General features: G+C 51.2%; 2 protein-coding genes across 5 annotated transcripts in view; one reads left to right on the top strand and one right to left on the bottom strand.

Moving 5' to 3' along the window:
- C1H7orf50 (chromosome 1 C7orf50 homolog) overlaps nucleotides 1-22,114 on the bottom strand; it is a 99,939-nt gene that overhangs the window by 58,145 nt on the left and 19,680 nt on the right. The window lies entirely within an intron of this gene.
- Nucleotides 5,331-10,513, top strand: Gper1 (G protein-coupled estrogen receptor 1). Of its 4 annotated transcripts, none has more exons than XM_048330516.1 (2): nucleotides 5,331-6,123; nucleotides 8,400-10,513. In XM_048330516.1, the coding sequence occupies exon 2, from the start codon at nucleotides 8,513-8,515 to the stop codon at nucleotides 9,629-9,631; it is 1,119 nt and encodes a 372-aa protein (XP_048186473.1). In that variant the 5' UTR covers nucleotides 5,331-6,123; nucleotides 8,400-8,512; the 3' UTR covers nucleotides 9,632-10,513. The 4 variants fall into 4 exon arrangements, with proteins under 4 accessions (XP_048186473.1, XP_048186467.1, XP_048186461.1 ...); XM_048330510.1 differs by having other exon boundaries at nucleotides 8,080-10,513; XM_048330504.1 differs by having other exon boundaries at nucleotides 8,077-10,513.

The following is a 22,114-nucleotide window of genomic DNA, read 5'->3' as shown; positions in this document are numbered from 1 at the left end:
ATTGGAAACTCTAATCTCCACATAACCACCAGAAAGCCGGAAGTAGAGCTATGGTTCACGTGGTAGAACAATAGCCTTGAGCAAAAGAAGTTCAGGGATAGTGCCCAGACCACTAGTTGAAGCCCCAAGACCAACACCAAACACAAAACAAAACAAAAAACCCCACTGTGACCTAAAATAAACCTCTTCTCCAAATAATGTACCCAGCATCAGGCATTTTGTGACTGTGATGGAGGCTGGATTTATACATGCATGTTCAGGACTCTGTGCTGTCTGGCAGCTGGGGACCCTTCCGCGTGGAGCTGGCTGGCTATCCCTCTTCCAACTAGACCAGCCTCGAGGACCCTCACTGCACATGCACAGCTTACAGCCTGGGTCCAGCAGACTGCCACCAACTTTCTGGGGCTCTCTCCATGTAGGGCCTCCTGTCCCAGGATTGCATGCCAGCAATCCCAGCTCCTCCAACCTAGCCAGCTTCTGTGCCTCTGGATGGATGCCTTCCTGGGCTGTGGACTGAAAGTATGCCCAGACAGGAAGTGGTGAAGCAGGGCCTCACCTCCTAGGATGTCAGACAGCAGCTATTCCCTGTACCTGCCCCACTCCCAGTGGCTCCTGACCAGTTCATTGAAAAATACCCTCCAATAGTTGATGCCAACAGCTTGTGAGCAGAAACGCAGACCAGGTGCCCAGAGGCCCACAGAGGCACAGTTGCCTGTAGGGCTGGGCTAGGAGGCCTGGAGCAAACTGACTACCCTGAGTTCCTAAGCATTTCAGCTCCAGGAATAATTTTAGAAACCCAACCACAAATATGTGCCTTGGTGGTTCTCAAACAGTAGGATCCTGTTAAAAAACAAAAAGCAAAAGCTTATAGGGGGCTGAAACGAGAAACATTAAAAAATGTTCTGTTCACTGGAGAGGGGGAGGGGCTCTCATGCTGGAGCAACCCCAGGCCTCAGAACCCCCTAGGACCTTGATAAGAAAGGTAAAGACAACTTCCAGCAGAGTCAGGTTGTCTCCAGCAATACGGCAACCCAGGGTGGGGAGCAGCCATCATGGCCCCAGCCTCTGCAGGCTCCCAGGGGCGCCACTTAGGTGTCACTGCAGGTTGGTGGATGAGGGCCCAGGATACCAGGGCATCTGTGAGCTATACAACACCAAGTTCTGGTTGCCATGACCCCTCAAGAATGAGAGGAAATGTCCCAAGGGCTCCTGGCAACCATGAAGCAGGTACAGCTATCCAAAAGTCAACATGTGTGAAGCCACCAGGGCCGCTACGTGTGTTGTGGCCGGCTGTGCACTGGCTCTGTGAGCTATAAATTCCTTCCCACTTGGGAAGATAAGAAGGCTGACGCTGGCTTCCCCAGGAAACAACCTCTCCATAGAGATGGTGCTCATGCTAGGCACCCTGTAGGCCACCTGGATACACTGCCACCCATGCCGAGGGACAGCCAGGCCCACAGCCAGAGGGCTGGGAGGGAACCAATACTCACCACCCTCTAGGCACTGGACACGAGGCCCCAGACCTGCAGCCCCAATTGAAGGTCAGCCCTGGCACGTGCAGAAAGTAAGAGAGGCTGTTTCCTAGCCTCACATCCCAGATGGTCAAATATGGTATTGCCACCCATTGGGCAGGTACAAGGAGAAGCTAGTCATCTCCAAGTGTCAGGACTGTCCCATGTCCCACAAGAGAGTGTCTCACGTGGGAGACAAAGAAAACAGGGAGAGACACTGGCAGCACTGGGGGAAATCAGGGACGCCAACCATCACTGCTCAGGACTTCACAAAGTGACAAAGTTTGTGTGCAGGAGGGATGAGGGGCCAGGGCCTCAGCAACTTTGACAGCTTCTGAAGCCAGTACAGTTTTACTGTACTGGCATGGAGTCTCTACATACTCATTTACACAGTTATTAGCTGTTCATAAGTTAAGTAGCTAGGGGTTAACCACACTGAATTCTCCCTTTGCCCCATCTGGACCCAGTCACACACCCCTTGTCCTTCCCTTTTAGTTTCTCAAATAGGGTCTTGGACTTCTGCCCAAGCTGGCCTCAGATCACAAAGATCCTCCTACCTCTGACTCCTCAGTAGCTAGATTGCAGGGCTGATTAATGTTTTTCTTTTTCTTTTTTTTTTTTTTTGGCCAGTCCTGGGCCTTGAACTCAGGGCCTGAGCACTGTCCCTGGCTTCTTTTTGCTCAAGGCTAGCAGTCTGCCACTTGAGCCACAGCGCCACTTCTGGCTGTTTTCTGTATATGTGGTGCTGGGGAATCGAACCCAGGGCCTCATGTATACAAGGCAAGCACTCTTGCCACTAGGCCATATCCCCAGCCCCTGATTAATGTTTTTTTAAAAAAAATTATTACAGGGCTGGGAATATGGCCTAGTGGCAAGAGTGCTTGCCTCCTACACATGAAGCTCTCGGTTCGATTCCCCAGCACCACATATATGGAAAACGGCCAGAAGAGGCGCTGTGGCTCAGGTGGCAGAGTGCTAGCCTTGAGTGGGAAGAAGCCAGGGATGGTACTCAGGCCCTGAGTCCAAGGCCCAGGACTGGCCAAAAAAAAAAAATAGTAATAATAACAATTATTATTACAAAAGTGATGTACAGAGAGGTTACAGTTATATAAGTCAGGTAATGAGTACATTTCTTTATGGACGATGTCACCCCTTCCCTCACTCTCTCCCAGCTTTTCCTTCCCGTCCCCACCCTCAAGTTGTACACTTCATTTTCAACATAGTATCTAGTGAGGACCACGGCTGCATTTGTTCACCCTTTGTCCCTCCATTCCTGTGCCTCCCTTAGCCCTCCCAAAGACAGATAAATGAACAAACAAGACAATAAGAGAACAAAAACAGCAACAAAGGAGCTGGATAACTTCTTGAACATCCATAAGAATATCCATCCCGCATGGAACAGGTTTATTGGAGATAGCCACTATGTGGTGTGGGTCCAGGACACAGGACCCAGACTTGCCCTTTGGCAGTGGCTGTGTGGCAACCCTAGGGCTTGGCCTGTCCGTAACCAAGGCCGGAAGCAGCGTTGGCTCTGGGAAACAGCTTACACAGAGCACCATGTGGCCACACCTTGGCGCCAAATGTCACACTTGGAACAGCCTTCCACAACAGTCCTGGTATCTCATACCCAGAGAGAATCAACCAGGGTCAAAGGGCCTAGATGCCCACCAGCAGGGTCCTGTCCTTGTACTAGCTAACAGTGTGATCAGACACATCACTCCACTACTAAGGGTTTTGTTGGTTTGCCAGTACTAGGGTTTGAACTCAGGACCTTACATTTTGCTTGGCTTGCTTTGCTCAGCTGGCGTTCTACTATTTGATCTATGCCTTCAGCCTGGCCTTTTGCTGGTTATTTTGGAGATGGAATTTCATGGACTTTTCTACCCAGGCTGGCCTCCAACCACAATCCACCAGATCTCAGCCTCCTAAGCTTATACTTGTGAGCTACTGGTACCCTGCAACCACTGAATTCTTTAAAGGAAAGGTCAGGCTCCAAGCCAGATGCTAATGAGCCATTCAGCTGCCGGTGCAACTGGAGCATGAAAATGTAGCAGTGGTCACCCAGCTTTGCTCCCCATCCCCCGCAAAACTGTGCAGGTAAGTGAATGGTGGGCCAGGGACTCGCAGGAGCACAAAGCCGTCCACGACAAGTTCTGAAGCCCAGAGCTTGGGTCTGTGAGCCCCAGGAGCAGCTATTTTTAAGTGCCACGCCTTGGCTATTTCAAGGGCTTGGGGTTTTGTTTTATTTATTTAATTCAAGAGGAAGCCGTACTTTCTCATGACTCATTTCTTTCAAAATGGTGTCTCACACATTTTTAATGCTAGAATCATCTTGAGTTCATAAGCTGGTCAGGAATTGTCTAAGAGCCAATAGGCTCTTCACTTTATCATGCCATTCAAACAAAGAGCTAATTCATTAAAGCAGGGTGGCTACAGCTGGAAGGGACCCCAAATGCTAGTACTTTTCCACTAAAAAAAAATAATAATACAGTACTGCTTAAAAATACATGTAACCAACAGGGATGGTGGTACACATTTGTAATCAATCACAGGGCTCAGGAGGTAGAGGCAGGAGGGAGATGAGATCCAGACTGGGATACAGAGATAAAAGAAAAAAAAAATAAGCTAGGTAGTGGCAGTCCACACATGTAATCCTAACTACTCAGAAGGCTGAGATGTGAGGATCCCAGTTCGATCCCAGTTCAAAGCCAGCTCAGGCAGCGAAGTCTGTAAGACTGTTATCCCCAATGAAAAACCAAATTGCTGGAAGTAGAGCTGTGGCTCAAGTGGCAAAGCATCAATCTTGCTCTATCACCTGAAAAAGCTAAGAAACAGGGCTGAGAATGTGGCTCGGCAGTGGGAGTGCTTGCCTAGCATGCAGGAAGTCCTAGGTTCGATTCCTCAGCACCACATAAACAGAAAAAGCTGTAAGTGGCACTATAGCTCAAGTGGTAGACTGCTAGTCTTGAGCAATAAAACAAGCTCAGGGACAGTGCCCAGGCCTGACTTCAAGCCCCAGGACGAGAGAGAGAGAGAGAGAGAGAGAGAGAGAGAGAGGGAGAGGGAGAGGGAGAGGGAGAGGGAGAGGGAGAGGGAGAGGGAGAGAGGAAGGGAGAGAGGAAGGGAGGGAGGGGAAGGTGGAGGGAGAGGGAGAGGGAGAGGGAGGGGGGGAGAGAGAGAGAGAGAGAGAGGGAGAAAGAAAGGGAGAGAAAAAAAAAGCTAAGAGACAATGCTCGGGCCTCAAGTTTAAACTCTAGTACCAGCATAAATAAATGAATAATGCTAAAAAAGTTTAAATACATAATGCATATATAGTTTCCTCAGCAAGTATCTGAGAGATGTTAAGTCAGTATTGTTCAGAACATCTTGAAGCCGTTTACAGCAGGCTTACAGGGCAACAAGTGAGCAGCAGGCACTCAAGGTCCCCGTCCCAGTGCTGGTTGGCACCTGCTCCCGCATCTCTGCCTCTCTCTCAATGCCTGCCTCCTCACGTCTCAGCAGCTTTCCCTGGGCTCAGACTCACAAGCAAGGGCAACTACCAGTAGGTGGGGCACTTGGAGACACAAGCCATGTCATCAGGGACTCCCCTCTGACGGCACTAAGCTGGAGAGCAGGAAGGGGTAAGGGAGCAGAGAGGGCAGGTGGCTTTGGAGCAGAGGGAAGGGGACATTTCTTGGGTTTAAAATTCTTCCTGAAGGGGCTGGGAATGTGGCTTAGTGGTAGAGTGCTTGCCTAGCATGCACGAAGCCCTGGGTTCGATTCCTTAGCACCACATACACAGAAAAAGCCGGAAGTGGTACTGTGGCTCAAGTGGTAGAGTGCTAGCCTTGAGCAAAAAGAAGCCAGGGACAGTGCTCAGGCCCTGAGTTCAAGACCCCAGACTGGCAAACAAAAACAAAAAACACACCAAAAAATTCTTTCTGCAATGTGTTTGTGAAAGTCATAACATAAATCTCTAGGCTATATTTACCTCCTACTATGTATTAAGTTATGAAATTCAGCATTTAGTTTAAAAACCAATAAGTTGCTAAAGCAAAAATATCGTGGTGTTTTGACAAATGATGAAAGGTTATTATCTAAATGACAAACATGGCTATTACAACCCCTTTAGACTTATGAGAATTGTGTCAGTGGGTGAGGAAAAACAGTTGCACTGGAAAGTTCCATGTAAACATGAATACCAGAGTGAGCTTGTTGCTGTATGGGAGATGGGAGAAAAAAAGAGGCCAGCAAAGAAACAGTTAATGCTGGCCTTAAAAGGAGGCCAGCAGAGCCCAATGAGCAGGGCTGGGGAGGCTATAAAGCCGGCCCTGTGCCAGGGCCCAGACAGCTCTCGCTCTCAGAGCCTGAGCGGTGCGGAGGGAGCACGTCTTTGGAGCTCTCTGGCAGGCAAGCAGGCAGGAGGGCGGGCAGGCAGGCTCCCCTCCCTCTGAGGGAGGCTTCCTCCTCCCTGCCTGCTGCTACCTCCATTATCCTCAAGCCCCCACATCGTGCCCAGGGTCCCTCTGAGACAGTCGGGTGCCAAGCGCCCTCCAACGAGCTCCCGAGTGGGAACATGGGACATCTCTACTCAGAACCCAGACGGCTCAGGAAGACCCAGCCCTTGGCTCAGGTAAGATTTGCATCCTTGCCCTGGGCCCTGCGCCCCACTGCCTGAGGGATTCCTGAAGCAGCAGTCCTTTGTGGCAACAGCGGGAAGAATATCCACACCCCTCTTCTGGAGGAAAGGCACCAGCAAGGGTGGCCTGGGAGTGGCCACTCTGGGTGTAGAGAGCAGGGGCTTTGTGGGTCTCTCACACACAGCAGACAGTGGGACCCAGCATTCTGCCCACTCTGCCCAAGCAAGGTGGGGTATCACTTGAAGGCTGCCTGGGAAAGGGGGTGCTGTTAGTGATGACTAACCAGAAGACCTGAAGGAAACGTGCAGAAGCTTAAGACAAAATGATACCAAGTTGTCTAATGCCCCCCTTTGTACTTGTAAGTTCTGGCCAGCCTCCGTGAGGACACTATCAGGGTGGGGAGGGTCACATAAGCCCTGGTCCAAAGACCAGCCCAGTCCCATGGGAAGAAGGCAGTGAGTGTGTTTCAGAGCCTCTCCAGTCCCATCCCGCTCATTTGGCAAGTTCAGGTAGAGTAAGAGAACAATGTGAGCTGGGGGCTCTGCTCTAAATACAGACACTTTGCAGGATACCCACAAAGACGGCAAAGACAGTGCTGGGGGCAGATTTTAGAAGGTAAACACAGACATTTTTACCCCACAGATGTGGGCCACCAGGCGGGGTCTTGGGACACAGTGACGCAACTGCACAAATTGCTTTGAGCCAGGGATGGTGAATAAAGAACTCAAAGAGGCCATGAACCCTTTAGGTGAGCTCATTCCTCTACATTCTCCAGTTTGGGCCTGATCATAGGGCAGTGTGGCCCCGTGTACACAGGGTCTTCCTGTGTTTCCCCGCTACCTCCCCTGCCCTCCATCTGACAACACAGATTCTGCCCGTGCTGTGTGGTCCTGAGAACACTGCAAGCCTGGGTGCTGCTCTAGAAAGCGGCAGGAATCCCCACCTCTGAGTCCTCCTCCCTCACCCCAGCAAAACTCATTGTCTCAGTCACAAAATGCAGCAGGAAAATATACTAGGTTTTAGAGTAATGCATGAAAAGACTAAATAAAAATTTACACCTTCTCTTTTGAGATGTGAGTCTCACTAAAGTTGCCCTGGCTGGTCTCAAACTTTTTTTTTTTTTTTGCCAGTTCTGGGCCTTGGACTCAGGGACTGAGCACTGCCCCTGGCCTCTTTTTGCTCAAGGCTAGTACTCTGCCACTTGAGCCACAGCACCACTTCTGGCCGTTTTCTATATATGTGGTGCTGGGGAATCGAACCTAGGGCTTCATGTATACAAGGCAAGCACTCTTGCCACTAGGCCATATTCCCAGCCCTCAAACTCTTGAGCCTAAATGGTTTTCCTGCTTCCACCTCCCAAATCTCTGGAACTGTAGGGCTGTACCACCATGCCTGGCCAACATTTCTCAAAACAGTAATTTCTTATTAAAAAAAAAAAAACCTGGAAGACTGAGAATGTGGCTCAGTGGTAGAGTGCTTGCTTAGCATTCATGAAGGCCTGGTTTTGATTCCTCAGCACCACATAAACAGAAAAAGCCAGAAGTGGCACTGTGGCTCAAGTGCTAGCCTTGAGCAAAAAGAACCTCAGGGACAATGCCCAGGCCCTGAGTTCAAGCCCCGGGACAAAAAATAGACCTGGAAATGGAACCTAGGGCCTCGAGAATGCCAGACAAATGCTATGCCAGTGAGCTATACAGCCCAACAATGGCCATTTCCCCCTTCTTCTATTTATTATCCTATCTATTAAAAAAAAAAAAAGCTTTGTTTCTGGCATCCAATCACAGTCCTACCATTAGTGAAAGGGCTTTAATGCAAGGGAAAAGACTGCTCCAATTCCAGATTTCTGGATCTGCCACCTTTCTTTCAGCAAAGCTGGGCTCCTTTTCTTCTGTGTTACTTCTCTCTCCCACAGCTGCTGAGATAACCCTATTTCCTGTCCCATCCAGCAGTAGCTCGACAGGATTCCCGTAGCTGGAGGCCATGACTGAGCCTGTCCCCGCCAAATAGCCTGCTACCAGGGTCGCCCTCAGGAGAGGGAGCTGGATATGTCCACATGTGCTTCTGCTTCTGCTCTGGGACATCTCCCCACCACTGTGAAGCCAAGAATCCCTGCCTTTCCCCATGCATCTGTGACACTGCCCAGCCCAGCTTCTGCAGGCCTGTGCTACACGATGGCCTAATCCTGTCCTGTGTGCTGCTGGCAGGTGCTCAGACAGGGACACATGTGCCAAGTGCCCCACTAGACTCTGGACTGACAAACTGTCTCCAGGCTCTTCTACAGCTCTTCCTGCTGGACAAATGTCCAGCTCTCCTGGAAGGATGAAGCCAGTGCTTCACACTGTCTGTGACTCTCTCAGTGAATCCTGAGAACCCACAGGAGCCATGGATGTGACTGCTCCAGCCCACGCCATAAGTGTGGGGATTCACCTGCGCAGTGCAGCTGGCAACAACACAGACCCAGCCCTCAATCTGTCCCATCCACTGCTTGGTGCTGCCCTGGCAAACCAGACCAGGGAGCTCTCTGAGCACCAGCAGTATGCCATTGCCCTCTTCCTCTCGTGCCTTTATACCATCTTCCTCTTCCCTATCGGTTTCGTGGGCAACATCCTTATCCTGGTGGTCAACATCAGCTTCCGTGACAAGATGACCATCCCGGACCTGTATTTCATCAACCTAGCGGCGGCGGACCTCATTCTGGTGGCTGACTCCCTGATCGAGGTGTTCAACCTGGACGAGCAGTACTACGACATTGCCGTGCTCTGCACCTTCATGTCCCTCTTCCTGCAGATCAACATGTACAGCAGCGTGTTCTTCCTCACCTGGATGAGCTTCGACAGGTACATTGCACTAGCCAAAGCCATGCGCTCCAGCCTCTTCCGCACCAAGCACCATGCCAGGCTGAGCTGTGGCCTCATCTGGATGGCCTCTGTCTCTGCCACCCTGGTGCCCTTCACGGCTGTGCACCTACAGCACACAGAGGATGTCTGTTTCTGCTTTGCCGACGTCAAGGAGGTACAGTGGCTGGAGATCACCCTGGGATTCATCATCCCCTTCGCCATCATCGGGCTCTGCTACTCCCTCATCGTCCGTGTGCTTGTCAAAGCGCACAAGCACCGAGGCCTGAGGCCACGGAGGCAGAAAGCACTCCGCATGATCTTCGCCGTGGTCCTGGTCTTCTTCATCTGCTGGCTGCCTGAGAATGTGTTCATCAGTGTCCACCTCCTGCAACGCACACAGCCGGGGGCCGCACCCTGCAAACAGTCCTTCCGCCATGCCTACCCCTTGACTGGCCACATCGTCAACCTGGCGGCTTTCTCCAACAGCTGCCTGAACCCCCTCATCTACAGTTTTCTGGGGGAGACCTTCAGAGACAAGCTCAGGCTGTATGTGGAGCAGAAGACCACGCTGCCAGCTCTGAACCGCTTCTGCCATGCTGCCCTGAAGGCGGTCATCCCAGACAGCGCTGAGCAGTCGGATGTGAGGCTCAACAGTGCCGTGTGAGGAGCTCACCTGAAAGGTAATCACCCACACCTGGGCTAGGTGGGCAGGAGGGGCGGCCTCAGTGCCTCACAGACAGTCACCTCTGCTGGATACCCCTCAGGGCTGCAGGGGAGCCTCCTTCTACTCTCCTGAGTTAGTCCTGCCTAGCCCCAATCCATGACAGCTGAGGGCCCCGCCCTCTGACCTCAGGGGACCTAGGACCACGTAGCTGCCTGGCTCTGTCTCCATTCGCTGCATCTGAGGTGGAAACCATCGCGCCACTGACCAATGGAAGCCACAGATGGGGGTTTGGTGCAGTACAAGGCCAATCTGCAGCATGGCTGTGATCTGGGCGGAGATGAAGTCTGGAGACAGAACACACTCAACCAAACCAACCCAAACTGGATACATTCTGTATGCCTGTGACATGGGAGTTCATGTGCATGGGCTGCCAGGGCACTGGAGGCCCACTGAGAAGAAGGTGGATCACACCAGAGCACGGGGAGGGCGGGGCAGCCTGCTCGCCTGCAGCTCTTGCCCGTTGGGTGACAATTCCGTGCATGTGGAGGGCAGTCCGCAGAGTGCTGTGGTGAGATGCCCTGCATGTGTAGCTGAGAATTTGCCTCTGCAACCATGACATCATAAACCAATCTCATTAAAATTAGAAAGAAAAACTAATGGTGGCCAGTACTGTTCTATGTCTGTCAATAAAATGCAGTCACATGCTGATGCTCCAATTGCTCTAAGTCGTGGCTCCATGGGTAAGATGAGGCAGAAGGAGCACAGCCCTGGATGGCTCCTTGCTCATGAAGGAGAACCTCAGCACAGTGTCACAAAGCCCATGGCCATCCTGAAAATCCCAAGAGGCCAGCATCCAAACTGCATGGCACTTCCAAGATGCCAGAAAGGGTGTTGCCTGCACTTGCGCCGAATTGTCTCTGAGTACTAAACTTTTGTGTGTATGTGTGTGGTGGTGGTGGTGGTGGTACTAGAGGTTGAACTCAGGGATATTCATAAGCTTGGGGGGCGGGGCGCAATCATTCTAGGCTGGGAATATGGCTCAGTGGTAGGGAGGGTGCTTGCCCAGCATGCATGAAGCTCTGGGTTTGATTCCTCAGCACCACATAAACAGAAAAAGCCAGAAGTGGTGCTGTGCTCAAATGGTAGAGTGCTTGCCTTGAGTAATAAAAGAAGCTCAGGGACAGTGCCCTGACCCTGAGTCCCAGGACTGGCAAAAAAAAAAAAAAAGAAAAAAAAAAGAAAGAAAAAGAAAAGAAAAAAGGCAAGCATTCTACTGCTAAGCCATATTCCCAGTCCTAGTAATGTTGTTTTTTTTTTTTGTTTTTTTTTAAGACATGTGTTTGACACTAACTCCCCCTTGTGACCTTAGTGCTGCTGGTAGGACACCTTCCAAATCACAGGCAGGGAGGCAGGGCTGTAACTCTGATGCTGAGTTTGAGTTTGCAAGTACATGAGGTGTCAGCTCCTCACTCTTCTTTTTTCTTTTTTGCCAGTCCTGGGCCTTGGACTCAGGGCCTGAGCACTGTCCCTGGCTTCTCTTTGCTCAAGGCTAGCACTCTGCCACTTGAGTCACAGCGCCACTTCTGGCCATTTTCTGTATATGTGGTGCTGGGGAATCGAACCCAGGGCTTCAAGTATATCCCCAGCCCTCCTCACTCTTCAATCTAGCCTGAAAGGCAGTGATGCACAGACACCCTAAATGTGCACAAACTGGAGATCAACCTTTAACTTAGAGCTGTGGCAGGATGGGAAACAGACAAGGAATAAGGGAGAATGAGTTTCCTGTCTGCCCTTCCAGGGGTGCTCCCAGGTCCATGTGGCCCGCCTCACTCAGAGGACAAGTGTGTGGTGTGTCAAACAGTAGCGAAGGGCAGGCCCAGCCTCAGGCAGCCTGGACACTCAAAGGTTGGCCGAGGCCACCCTCCTGATCTAAATTCCGCTAGTCATTCTTTAAGCCAGGGCAGGGGCTGTCTATCTGGACAGCTCTGCCCAAGGCCCTGCTTGCTGCCCAGGACAGATGCCGCTCACTTAAGTACCACCTTCTGCCTGGGAACCTGGCCTTAAAGTCCCCAGCAGGTGGGAATGGAACAGATCCTACCACAGCAGAGCTGTTTAGGACCACTGGCTGAATGGCAGCTGTGCTCATGGGAGCCGCAGGGTAGGTAGGCACCTAGAAGACCAGGGCCCCTGAGGAGTCCTGGAGCCCAGGTCAGCAAGCCCAGCAGCTCTTGGGAAAGCCCGCCCAGCCCTACTGTCAGCATTTGTCTGGAAGCTGAGGCTAACTTCATTATTTTTGGCACCAATGCTACAAGATAAAATCAAGGCGTTTTAATTGCCTTCTTGCTTCCTGGTAACTCAACAGAGATCTCTCTATATACTAATGCTGTGCAAACCCTACAAGGAGCTGGAGCATAACTGTAAGTGCTCGAGGCATGGTTGGTTAGCACTGAACCGACTCCAGCACTTTCCTTTGTGCTGAACTCTTGACCCACCCCAGCCCTTCTATCCCTAACCAGGCCCTGGAGAGGAACAGGGGCAGGGCAGACAGTCCCTCAGCACTCACCAGCAGGACTCCTTCAGTCCCAGAGGAAGCCAGGAGTGGGGAGGACCCCAGCCAAAGCCCAGCAGGCAGTTCCCAGCAGCTCTGGAACAACTGTGGTGGACTGTGACTGAGCACCTGAGGGAACCTGCTCCTATTCTTGAGCTCCGAGCAGGGTAGGAAGGGAGGAGAAAGAACCTAAGGAAGCAGGGGCGGGCAAGAACTCCATGGGAATAGCGGAGGACTTCCAACATAAGAAGGTGCATGCACTTGTATGTCGGTGTGCTGGGTCTGAGCATGTCTGCACAGGGCACATGCAGACACAGATATGGGGCTCCTATGTCCTCTAGCTCTGCCCACTAAGTCCAGAAAAGGAGGGGAGCGGCCACATAGGCCCAGCGCTGCTTTCCACACCCCCTCCCCCCAGGATGTGGCCCATTCCAGCAGGGCAGGGGGGTTGCGGGTATACCTGGAACACCAGGCCCTGAAGGTATGGAGGCTCAGCGAAAAGGACGAGGCGACATGCAGAGGTGTCATGAGGCAACCCAAGGACCCCGCTGGCCAAATCTGGGAACATCTGAATAACTAAGAAATAAGAACTATAAAGTCTCAAATAAGAACCCACAAGTCCATTCCAATAATAAATAGATAAGTAAATATAATGTGAATAAACAATAAACAGGAAGACTGGGAGCAGTGGGGGATTCTGGCTTATGGTGAAGGAGAAAGTTGGGGGGGGGGAGTAGAGCTCGTGTCAGGCAGGTACTCCCAACGAAGGCTGCATTTGGGGGCATAGTGAGGAGTAAGGTACCCACAGAGCTTGCGCCGGCTGCCACAGTGGGACACAGTCCTCCCTCTGTGATTACGTTAACATCTTCCAGAGGATGGACAGAGTCTAGACGTGACCCTAGGAAGGACAGGGTGCCTCCTATGTGCCAACCTAGCTTAGGTCAGAAGTAAAGATCCGAAAAACCCCAGGTGATGACGAGGAGCCAGAGTACATCTCAGACGCCAGTGTCCTAAGAGCTGAGACGAGTGGCTTCCAGACCAGGAGAGGAGAGCGCTGGTAGATAAATGCAACACAGGTCCCCAGCACCAGGAGGGAGAAAAAAAACCTTAGACCTGGGTGGTCTAAGAAGACAAATGACTGCAGAAAGTATGGAAGTGGAGGGCTAGGGAGATGAATGTTGGCATGCATGCTTGGTTTTGGCACATTGGTAACTGCTGGTAACACCATGGGACGTCACTCACTATAAAAGAGCAGCAGTGACAAGTTGCCACAAGTGAAGTCAAAGGCAGTGTGTGTCTGCCGGGGACTGTGGGAAGGGGAAGGATGTGTCTACCAATGAGTGAGGAGTCCTTTTGTGAATGAAGCCGACATCCTAACATGACAGCACTGGTGGCTGATTGCTAAAATGATGGGCACATACTTAGCAAGTTACAACTCAACAAACACCAGGTAAACTCAGCTGGCCATGCCCTGCTGCTGGCCTTCCTGGATGCTTCCTTGCTCAGCTCTGCATAAATGCTGCTCCAACAGCACCCTTATTCCTCTCCACAGCAGTTGGGAAGCATGCTGCGAAGGAAAAGGGTTAAGCCATCTGGAGCCCTTGAAGCTGTTCTCTGACATCTACTGTAAAGCTGCTAATTAAAGTTTTCTCTGCTTACTTACTGCCTGGCAATTCTAGCTTTTTTCACTCTTCCACATTGGGAGCTAATTATCAAGGGTGTCTTTTGGTATGCCTTTTTAAAAAAAAATTTTTTTTTTAATATTTTGCCAGTCCTGGGCCTTGGACTCAGGGCTTGAGCACTGTCCCTGGCTTCCTTTTTCTTTTTCTTTTTTTTGCTCAAGGCTAGCACTCTGCCACTTGTGCCACAGCGCCACTTCTGGCCATTTTCTATATATATGGTGCTGGGAAATCGAACCCAGGGCTTCATGTATAGGAAGCAAGCGCTCTTTCCACTAGGCCATATTCCCAGACCTTGGTATGCTTTTAAATTTAAAATAGAAGAAAAGAACTTTGGTAGAAATTAAAGCTGAAAAGAGAAGATCATCCCCTGGGATGGTGTGACTGGTGAAAGACAGTTCTCTGCAGAGGCACTGTCCACAGGAAGCCAGGGAAGCTGCACGCATACTTGGGGCGCCTGGGCTGACAAGCTGGACCTCTTTGCTCACCACATGGGGCCAGGTGCAGGAAGGAGGCCAACGGTGGCACATCACTTACTCAGCCTGGGACAATGTGCTGGGAACATGAGGAAAAGAGGTGCAGTGGCCACAGCAGTCCACAGCACTATACCCAGAGGACCAGCTAGCCTATGATCTGAGCAGCAAATTTACCCATAGCTTAGGTCTACCAAGCAGCATGCTCTGGGCAGGAACAAGTGAGGGAAAAGGTCCCATCATAGCGGGATGGGCACAGGCAGCCACGGCACCCAGTCTGAGCAGTGAGTGGGACATGACAGCCACTGTGCCCTCGCAGGACAACTCTGGGCTGACACACTCACAAACACACAGGTGTGTGCACTACACACAACTGCCCTCAGTGTTCCCCACACCAGTCCTGGGTGTCAGAAAAGCATCAGCCACTGAGCTACTCAGCAAGCTGCCATTATCCTCTGGGTGGGGAGCTCCTCTGTGAACAGGGTGTCAAAAGCCACAGGAACACAGAACAAAAGGGCTCCCAAACTTGCCAGTGTTCCTACGCCCTTACCCAGGGTGGAACCAACCAGAAACTTATCACTAGAAATCAGCTGCTGGTCCTGGAGCAACCCCAGGTTCACACGGGGGGACTGGCTCTGCTGGGCGCCAATGGGCCAAGGGGAGACATGTCAACAGTGAGGGCAGAACAGAGTGGGCAACTGTGGCTCTGTTCCTGTACAGAACATGCCTTAGATTGGGTTTTTAACTCGGGAGCCTCGTTCATGCTTGCTTGCTAGGCAGGATTCTACCACTTGAGCTACTCTTCCAGCCCTTTTTGTTTTATTTATTTTAGGGATAATCTCACAGTTTTGCTTGGGCCAGCCTGGACAGTGTCCTATGGATGACTCTGACTAGGCAGGATTATAGGCAGGTACCACCATGCCCAGCCTGGGTAGCTTCTAAAGTGCCCAGTCCACTTCCAGCCTGCTCTCCAATTTCCTATGTGGGCAGGTTTCCCACCTGGGCATGTGTCTTCCCCACAGGATGGGGGAAAGCATGGGTAATGCCATGGTAATGGCAAAGTAACAGCACAGGGTCCCAGGGGAAATGGCCGTCACCTGTTCAAAGGCCACAAAGGGCACACCTTGTCCTCAGGACCTTAGCTGCTCCTCCAGTGTCACTAGAGGTGAGGGCCCCAAGGCCTCAGGGGGAGGTCAGGCCAGGAGAGTGATATCAGAGAACGGAGGAAGCCATCACCTACATGGGACATCTGGTCTTTAGACAGGATGGAGAATTCTCTGCTGTCTCAAATACATCCAGCCCCCAAATGTCCATCAAGATAGGATACACCACACCACCACCCCTCTCCTTCTGTGCTACCTACAGAGCTCAGAAAGCCACAGCCAAGGCTGGCTGAATATGGAGTCAACAGCCAACCCTAGACTCACGTCTCCCAGAGTGCCTAAAGGTGGTCTAGGCCAGCCCAGCCAGAAAGCACCCAGGTACCCAAGCATGAACTTCTCAAAGACACAGAAATCCTGAAAGGGCAAAGGAAATTCCAGGATATTTTCAAGAAGCAAGCTTGAGAAAGCAGAAGTCAATGTCTATGTGTCTAGAGGTTCCTGTCTGCAATGGCCTTGCACTCCACTCCACTGCACACGCTGCATCCCTGGGGCTGCTAACTCAAGTACATGGAATTCTAAGGCCCTCTCACTGTTACCCAGGCCTCTGACAATGTACATACATACATTTATGAATATATATACATATATATATACCCACACACATACACATACAGGGGCACAAACACATAAACACAAAGAAACTGGACTTGGTGGCACATACCTGTAATTCCATCACCTGAAAGATGGGATAGGATCACAAGATTGAAGCCAGGCTGGACTACATAGTGCAATCCTAAGCACATATAAACACACATGTACCGACACGCCCATGGCCATGATGAAATGCTACTTACACATGATATTATTAAAAAGCCTAGGGAAGGCATCTACACCTGTAATCACGCTGAGATCTGAGGATCATGGTTTGAAGCCAGTACGAGCAAGAAAGTCCTTAAGATTCTTATCTCCAATTAACCAGCAAAAGGCTGGAAGCAGAGCTGTGGTTAAAGTGGTAGAGCTCTAGCCTTGAACACAAACGCTCAGGGACAGTGTCCAGGCCCTGAGTTCAAGCCTCACAACTAACAACAACAACAACACAAAGGTCTGGCCACCTCAAGTGCTATCAAGGAAACTACATTGTGTGCTTTGCCACTGAGGTGTCCACTGGCCTGGCCAGGGTTCAGGGGACATGGGATGACAGCCACGCCCTGGAACACCCATTTGTATGTGGGCCACACTTGGGGAAGTGATGCTAGGGAACAGAATGCAGCAGCAGGCACAGGACATCACCTCTATAGTTTCGATTTTGTACTCATAACCTCTCCTGCTCTCTCATTTTGCTAGGTCAGATTCCAATGGAGATGCCCATGTGGCAAATGCGAGTGGCCCTGGACAGCCTCACCTGTACCTGATTGCAGAGCCATTACTAAATCTTGCAGTCACTCCTCAGCTTCTCTACTAGACAGGAGTCACAGCTCTAAGATCCTAAGACCCAAGACCCACTCCAGGTACAAAGGACTCCTGAGCATGTCCGGTAATGCCTTCAATGAGGGTGTCCATTGCAACACTGTTTGTAATTGCCAAAGAAAACTGGCAATAGAATACAACTCCAGTTATTAACAGGAGTGTAGGCACTCTGTAGAGTATGCAGCCTCAGAAGGGAAAGAACAATCTACAGCTGTAGCCAAAGAAGGCCAACTATAGAACCTGATGCAGACTCTACCTCCACGCATGTAAAGTTCTAGTGTGGCACTTGAGACTGGCATGGGAAGAGTGCCCTGCAAAGAGCAGGAAAAGAAGGCATAGGCACTGACACGCAGCGCCACCTCTTAGCTGGTGGCAGATGTCTGCAGTTGGCTAGCTATGGTGCTTGCATAGACGGAGGCCCTCTGTAGCCCACCACTGCCAAGCTGATAGGAGAGAGCAACACCCAGAAGTCCCCACCACTGCCCAAACACAGGCTTCAGTCTTCACTCTATCTTTCATATACCTGTCTTTAAAACCAGGATGGAGACAAGAGTCTGCCCTAAAACCCAGCAGGGTGGCAGGGAGCTCCCATACGCAGGGGAGATGAGAAAGCTGGAGGCAGGAGGCAGGTGGTGGATGACAGGAAGCCATCAGGAAGTGCAGGAATGGAGAAGAACAGCAAGGCTGCCTTACCTACCTCCTCAACAATCACCAGCCCAGGAGTCAGGACACACGCGCCTCAGCACGCTCCCACAGGGCAGCTGTAGCCCTGACCCCTCCTATTATGCTTCCACCTGGGGGGAGGTCGCCAGCACAGTGGGCTCAGGAGCTGACCATCTCAGGCCCAGCCACTCACTCCCCAACTCCTACAGACACACCTTGAGCATCCTGCATTCCTCTGCTCCAACGTCTTCAAAACTCTCAAGTTTAATCTGCCAGGAATGAGCACAACATGTGTGCTCTATCTCGGGCCTTGATGTCCCCTGCCACCCCCTGCCCCAAGGCTACTGGGATGAAGGCTTGGTGCAGATGTGGGTGGACAGTGAGGGCTCTGACCCAGCCATGATGCCAGTGATGGGCTCAGGCCCCGGGTGACTGCAGGGAGGCGGTAGGAACTCAGGAGGGAGCAGTTCACTGGGCACGCCCTTGAAGGGCAGAGGGCGCCCTGGTACCTCCTCTCCTGTTTGTTCCCAAAGATGGATGGGGCCTGCTAACCATGGCGGAACCCTCTGGAAGTGTGAGTTACAACTGGCCTTTCCTGCTTTCAAGTTTTTTCTCTCGGGTATTTTGTGATGGGGATTAAATGCTCACTGGGAGCCACCCTCAACCATGTGTGGGGAAAGGAGGGGTGCTGTGGCATGCCAGGCGCCCCCTCTACCCTGCACCCACAGAGCACAGCAGCCAGGCACCAGCTATAATGTGGAAGGCAACTCCCCCGATTCATTATCTTCAACAAAGTCCTATTTTCTTTCTTTCTTTTTGTTTTAAAGGTCCCCAAAGGCTGTGTGATTCTCAGAACTGATCCAATTCTCAAATCACTTGTGTGGATAAATTGGTACTTGTGCTGTGTTTGTCTTGAGGAAGAAAGACCAAGAGTACCACATATTAGATTTCTTACCAAATACAAACTAGAGGGAAACTCAATTTATATGCATAGAAACACTGCTAACCCTGCTTCTAGTTTCAAGCGCATGTCCCTCCTCAGACATGCTGGCGACTTGCACCGGAGGGAACTGATAGAAACAACCGCAGCTGGACCCAGGAGGCATCTGGGAAGCTGGACAACCTGGCAGGGCAGGCTGCAGCCCAGCTTGCAGGCAGGGGGGTGGGGTGGGCATGGGAAGCCCATGGACTATATGAGATGCCCACAGAGTAGAACCCCAAGCTACACATGTAGACAGACATATGTGGATGTACCACATGTACATACCCCACATGTCACCCACATGACTCTTCCAGAAAGTGGACAGTATTTTATTTTGGCAGTCCTAACGTTTAACTCAGGGCCTCATGCTTGCTAAGCAGACACTCTAACACTTGAGCTACAAATCCAGTCTTTTTCACCAGTCTTGGGGCCCAAACTCAGGGCTGGGTACTGTCCCTGAGCCTCTCTATGTTCAAGGCTAGCACTTTACCACTTGAGCCACGGCGCCACTTTCAGTCTTTTCTTTTTATGTGATACTGAGGAACTGAACTTAGGGCTTCCTGCATGGTAGGTGAGCACTCTACCACTAAGCCACATTCCCAGCCCTAGTTTTTTCTTTTGGGCCAGTCTCAAACCTTGCTCATCCTATGTATGCTTTCCAAGCTGTATTACAGACGTATACCACCACATCTGGCTTATTTGTTGAGATGAGTCTTACTTTTTACCCAGGCTGGCCTCAAACTTTGATCCTGCTGATCTTCACTTCCCATGGATGAGATATCTTTCTATGTAAAGGGTATGTGGATACCACGTACAGGTCACAGGGATGGATGTTTCTGTAGCTGCCTAAATGGCCCGGGAATATTCCCAAGTGCCTTCTGTCCCACAAGCAGTGGTGCCTTGAGCCTCAGACACTGCAGGCCACCACTGCTGGCAACCCTCTGCACATGGTCACACAGACAATGAAAGCCAAGTCTTACAGTGAGCCACCGAAGGGATCATCTGGGCCAGGGTGAAAGTTTCACCTGGGTGGGTATGTCAGGTGCAAACCATGAAAGGAGCAGCAGCTGATGGTGAAGCAGGGGTCATAATTCAATAAGCAGATTTCAAAAACACACACACTGGCCACCCTGTGCCACAGTGAAGCATCTGAGAACCACAGAGGCTGAGGAGGCCACCTTCAAGTGGCCCTAGCTTGCATCTCAGTTCCCAAAGCTCACTGTATCATCAGGTATGTGCCGATGAGACTTGACGGGACTGGAGTTCCTGGTGGGAAAGCTAAGACTTGGAAATTCAGCCTGTGGTTTCACTTATGACTTAATGTTTAGGAATGCGGAATATGTATGGCTCACCTCATGCAAGCACTACCTGCCACCTTCCACATGCTGCCTCATGGAGACGTCCCTTATGCCAGAGGCAGGGCACAGGAGTGCCAGGGCTCACCCCAATCCGGACCTTGCATGGTGGCTCCCTGGACTGAACAGTCAAGGCTGGCACCTCCAGGTTGGGATAACTGTAGGACAGAAGGGTGGGGCTCCGTGTGGCCTACGAAGCCACGGCACAGGACTGTCTCTGCCCTGCATTCTGAGCAGGCTCTGTCAGAGCTGGCTGGGGTGGCCCAGGACCACCATGTTCTCCTAGCCAGCTCACAGAGGTTGTTGTGCTTTCCTGACAGGGGTGGGGCCGTGAGGAAGGGACGTGCCCCTGGGCGGGGCTGTGGGGAGGTGAGGACATGTACTCGGTGGGGCACTGCATCAAAAGCAACTCACTGCACGAGTGTTTCTGAGCACAGAATGGAGGCTGTTCACCTGTGACAGTGGATGGCTTTGTGACAGCTGAGAGACCCCTCCCTCCCGCCCCCCACCCCATCCCAGGCTCTCCTCTCAGTTGGACCTGGGTACTAGTAGCTCTTGACAGGAGTCCACCATCCAGCTTTCCGAGGAAAAGGCTTTTCTGCCACTAACTGTCCTAGGAGCTCAGTAAGTACAGCCAGACACGGTCCGTGCTCCTAACAGCAGGAGATGTACGCTCGGTGCCTGGGAAAACATCTTCAAAGCCATGACTGTTTTCCCAGCTGCGGCTACTCCACCCTGGGAAATCTTTCCATGCCATTTCAAGAATGATTCTGAAAAGATTGTGCAAATATGCAGCCCAATGTCTCCATTCTGGGAATTCACACCCCAAGTAGAGCAGTTTCCTTGAGCACATTGGCAGGCTGGTCACTGTCACCCCTTGTGAGTGTCACAGTGGGCACAATAAATGCACAGCCCTCAGCAGCCACGGTGACAGCTCTCTGGTCTGACACAGCACCATCAGAGGCCTCCCCTGAGCAGTGAGGAAGAGAAACAATCTTCTCTGGAGGGAAGGCAAAGGCAGATGTGTACACCTGCATGTTTCTATCTTGTCAGTATGGAGATCCATGGGAGAACGACATGAAACAATTGTAATTAACATACACCCAGGGGGCTGGCAATGTAGCTTAGCGGTAGAGTGTTTGCCTACCATGCATGAAGCCCTGCGTTCAATTCCACAGCACCACATACACAGAAAAAGCCTGAAGTGGTGCTGTGGCTCAAGTGGTAGAGTGCTAGCCTTGAGCAAAAAGAAGCCAGGGACAGTGCTCAGGCCCTGAGTCCAAGCCCCAGGACTGGCAAAATAAATAAATAAATAAAAAGACATGCCTAGCACTGCTCAATGCCCTGGGAAAGAACACATGCACCCAACCAGCTCTTAGCACCTTGGGAGAAAACGCAACCTACATGAGAATACCAAACGTGCACCATGACCAACAAGTATAAGACACCGGTGACAGACTCCACAGCACACACACCCAGCAGCGGGCAGACAAGCAGGCCATGGGGACACAGCTGCAATCTAGGGACCTAGGCACTGGCCCATTCTGCCATCAGCATGGGACAGGATTCCCAACACAAGAGGCTAGGGACCCACCTGGTCATCTGAGGTAACACCTGAGACAGGGTCCCCACAGTGGCCTGACGTTACCTCGGATGCTTGTGGACCAGTCTCAAAACACCAGTCAATTGGATCTTAGCCACTGCCCAGGTCACTGCGCAAAGCTCTGTATGCAACCTGAAAGCCAGCCATGCCTGCCTTTGAAAGTGCTCAGGGAAAAAAAAATTACAAATATGCTGAAACATACCAAGTGCTTTTCTTTCAAACTTTTCCATGTTTCCTGTATTTTTACTATGAGTGTGTTTTTATTTTTAGGGGGTAGAATTAAGTAAGTGACGTCAAGCTGGCCCCGGTGGTGTCAACTATAGTCCCAGCTATTAAGAAGTGAGGGCAGGGGGACCACTTGAGCATGCAAATTCAGGACCAGCCAGGGCAACATGGAGAAATCCCTAACACAAAAAAATACGAAAAATTTAAAAGGTTTGAGGGTGTGGCTTGATGGTAAAGAACTTGTCCAGCATTCAAAAAGTTCCATTCCCAGAACACACACACACACACACACACACACACACACACACACACACACAGAGCCAGGGAAATGAAGCTGTAGTTCATTCATATGGTAAAGCACCAATGTTTAACAAAAAAAAACTAA

The sequence above is a fragment of the Perognathus longimembris genome, chromosome 1 (assembly GCF_023159225.1).
Source record: "Perognathus longimembris pacificus isolate PPM17 chromosome 1, ASM2315922v1, whole genome shotgun sequence".
NCBI classification, from domain to species: domain Eukaryota; kingdom Metazoa; phylum Chordata; class Mammalia; order Rodentia; family Heteromyidae; genus Perognathus; species Perognathus longimembris.
The sequence above is the reverse complement of the archived record's forward strand: the minus strand, read 5'-3'. Positions and strand labels throughout refer to the sequence as shown.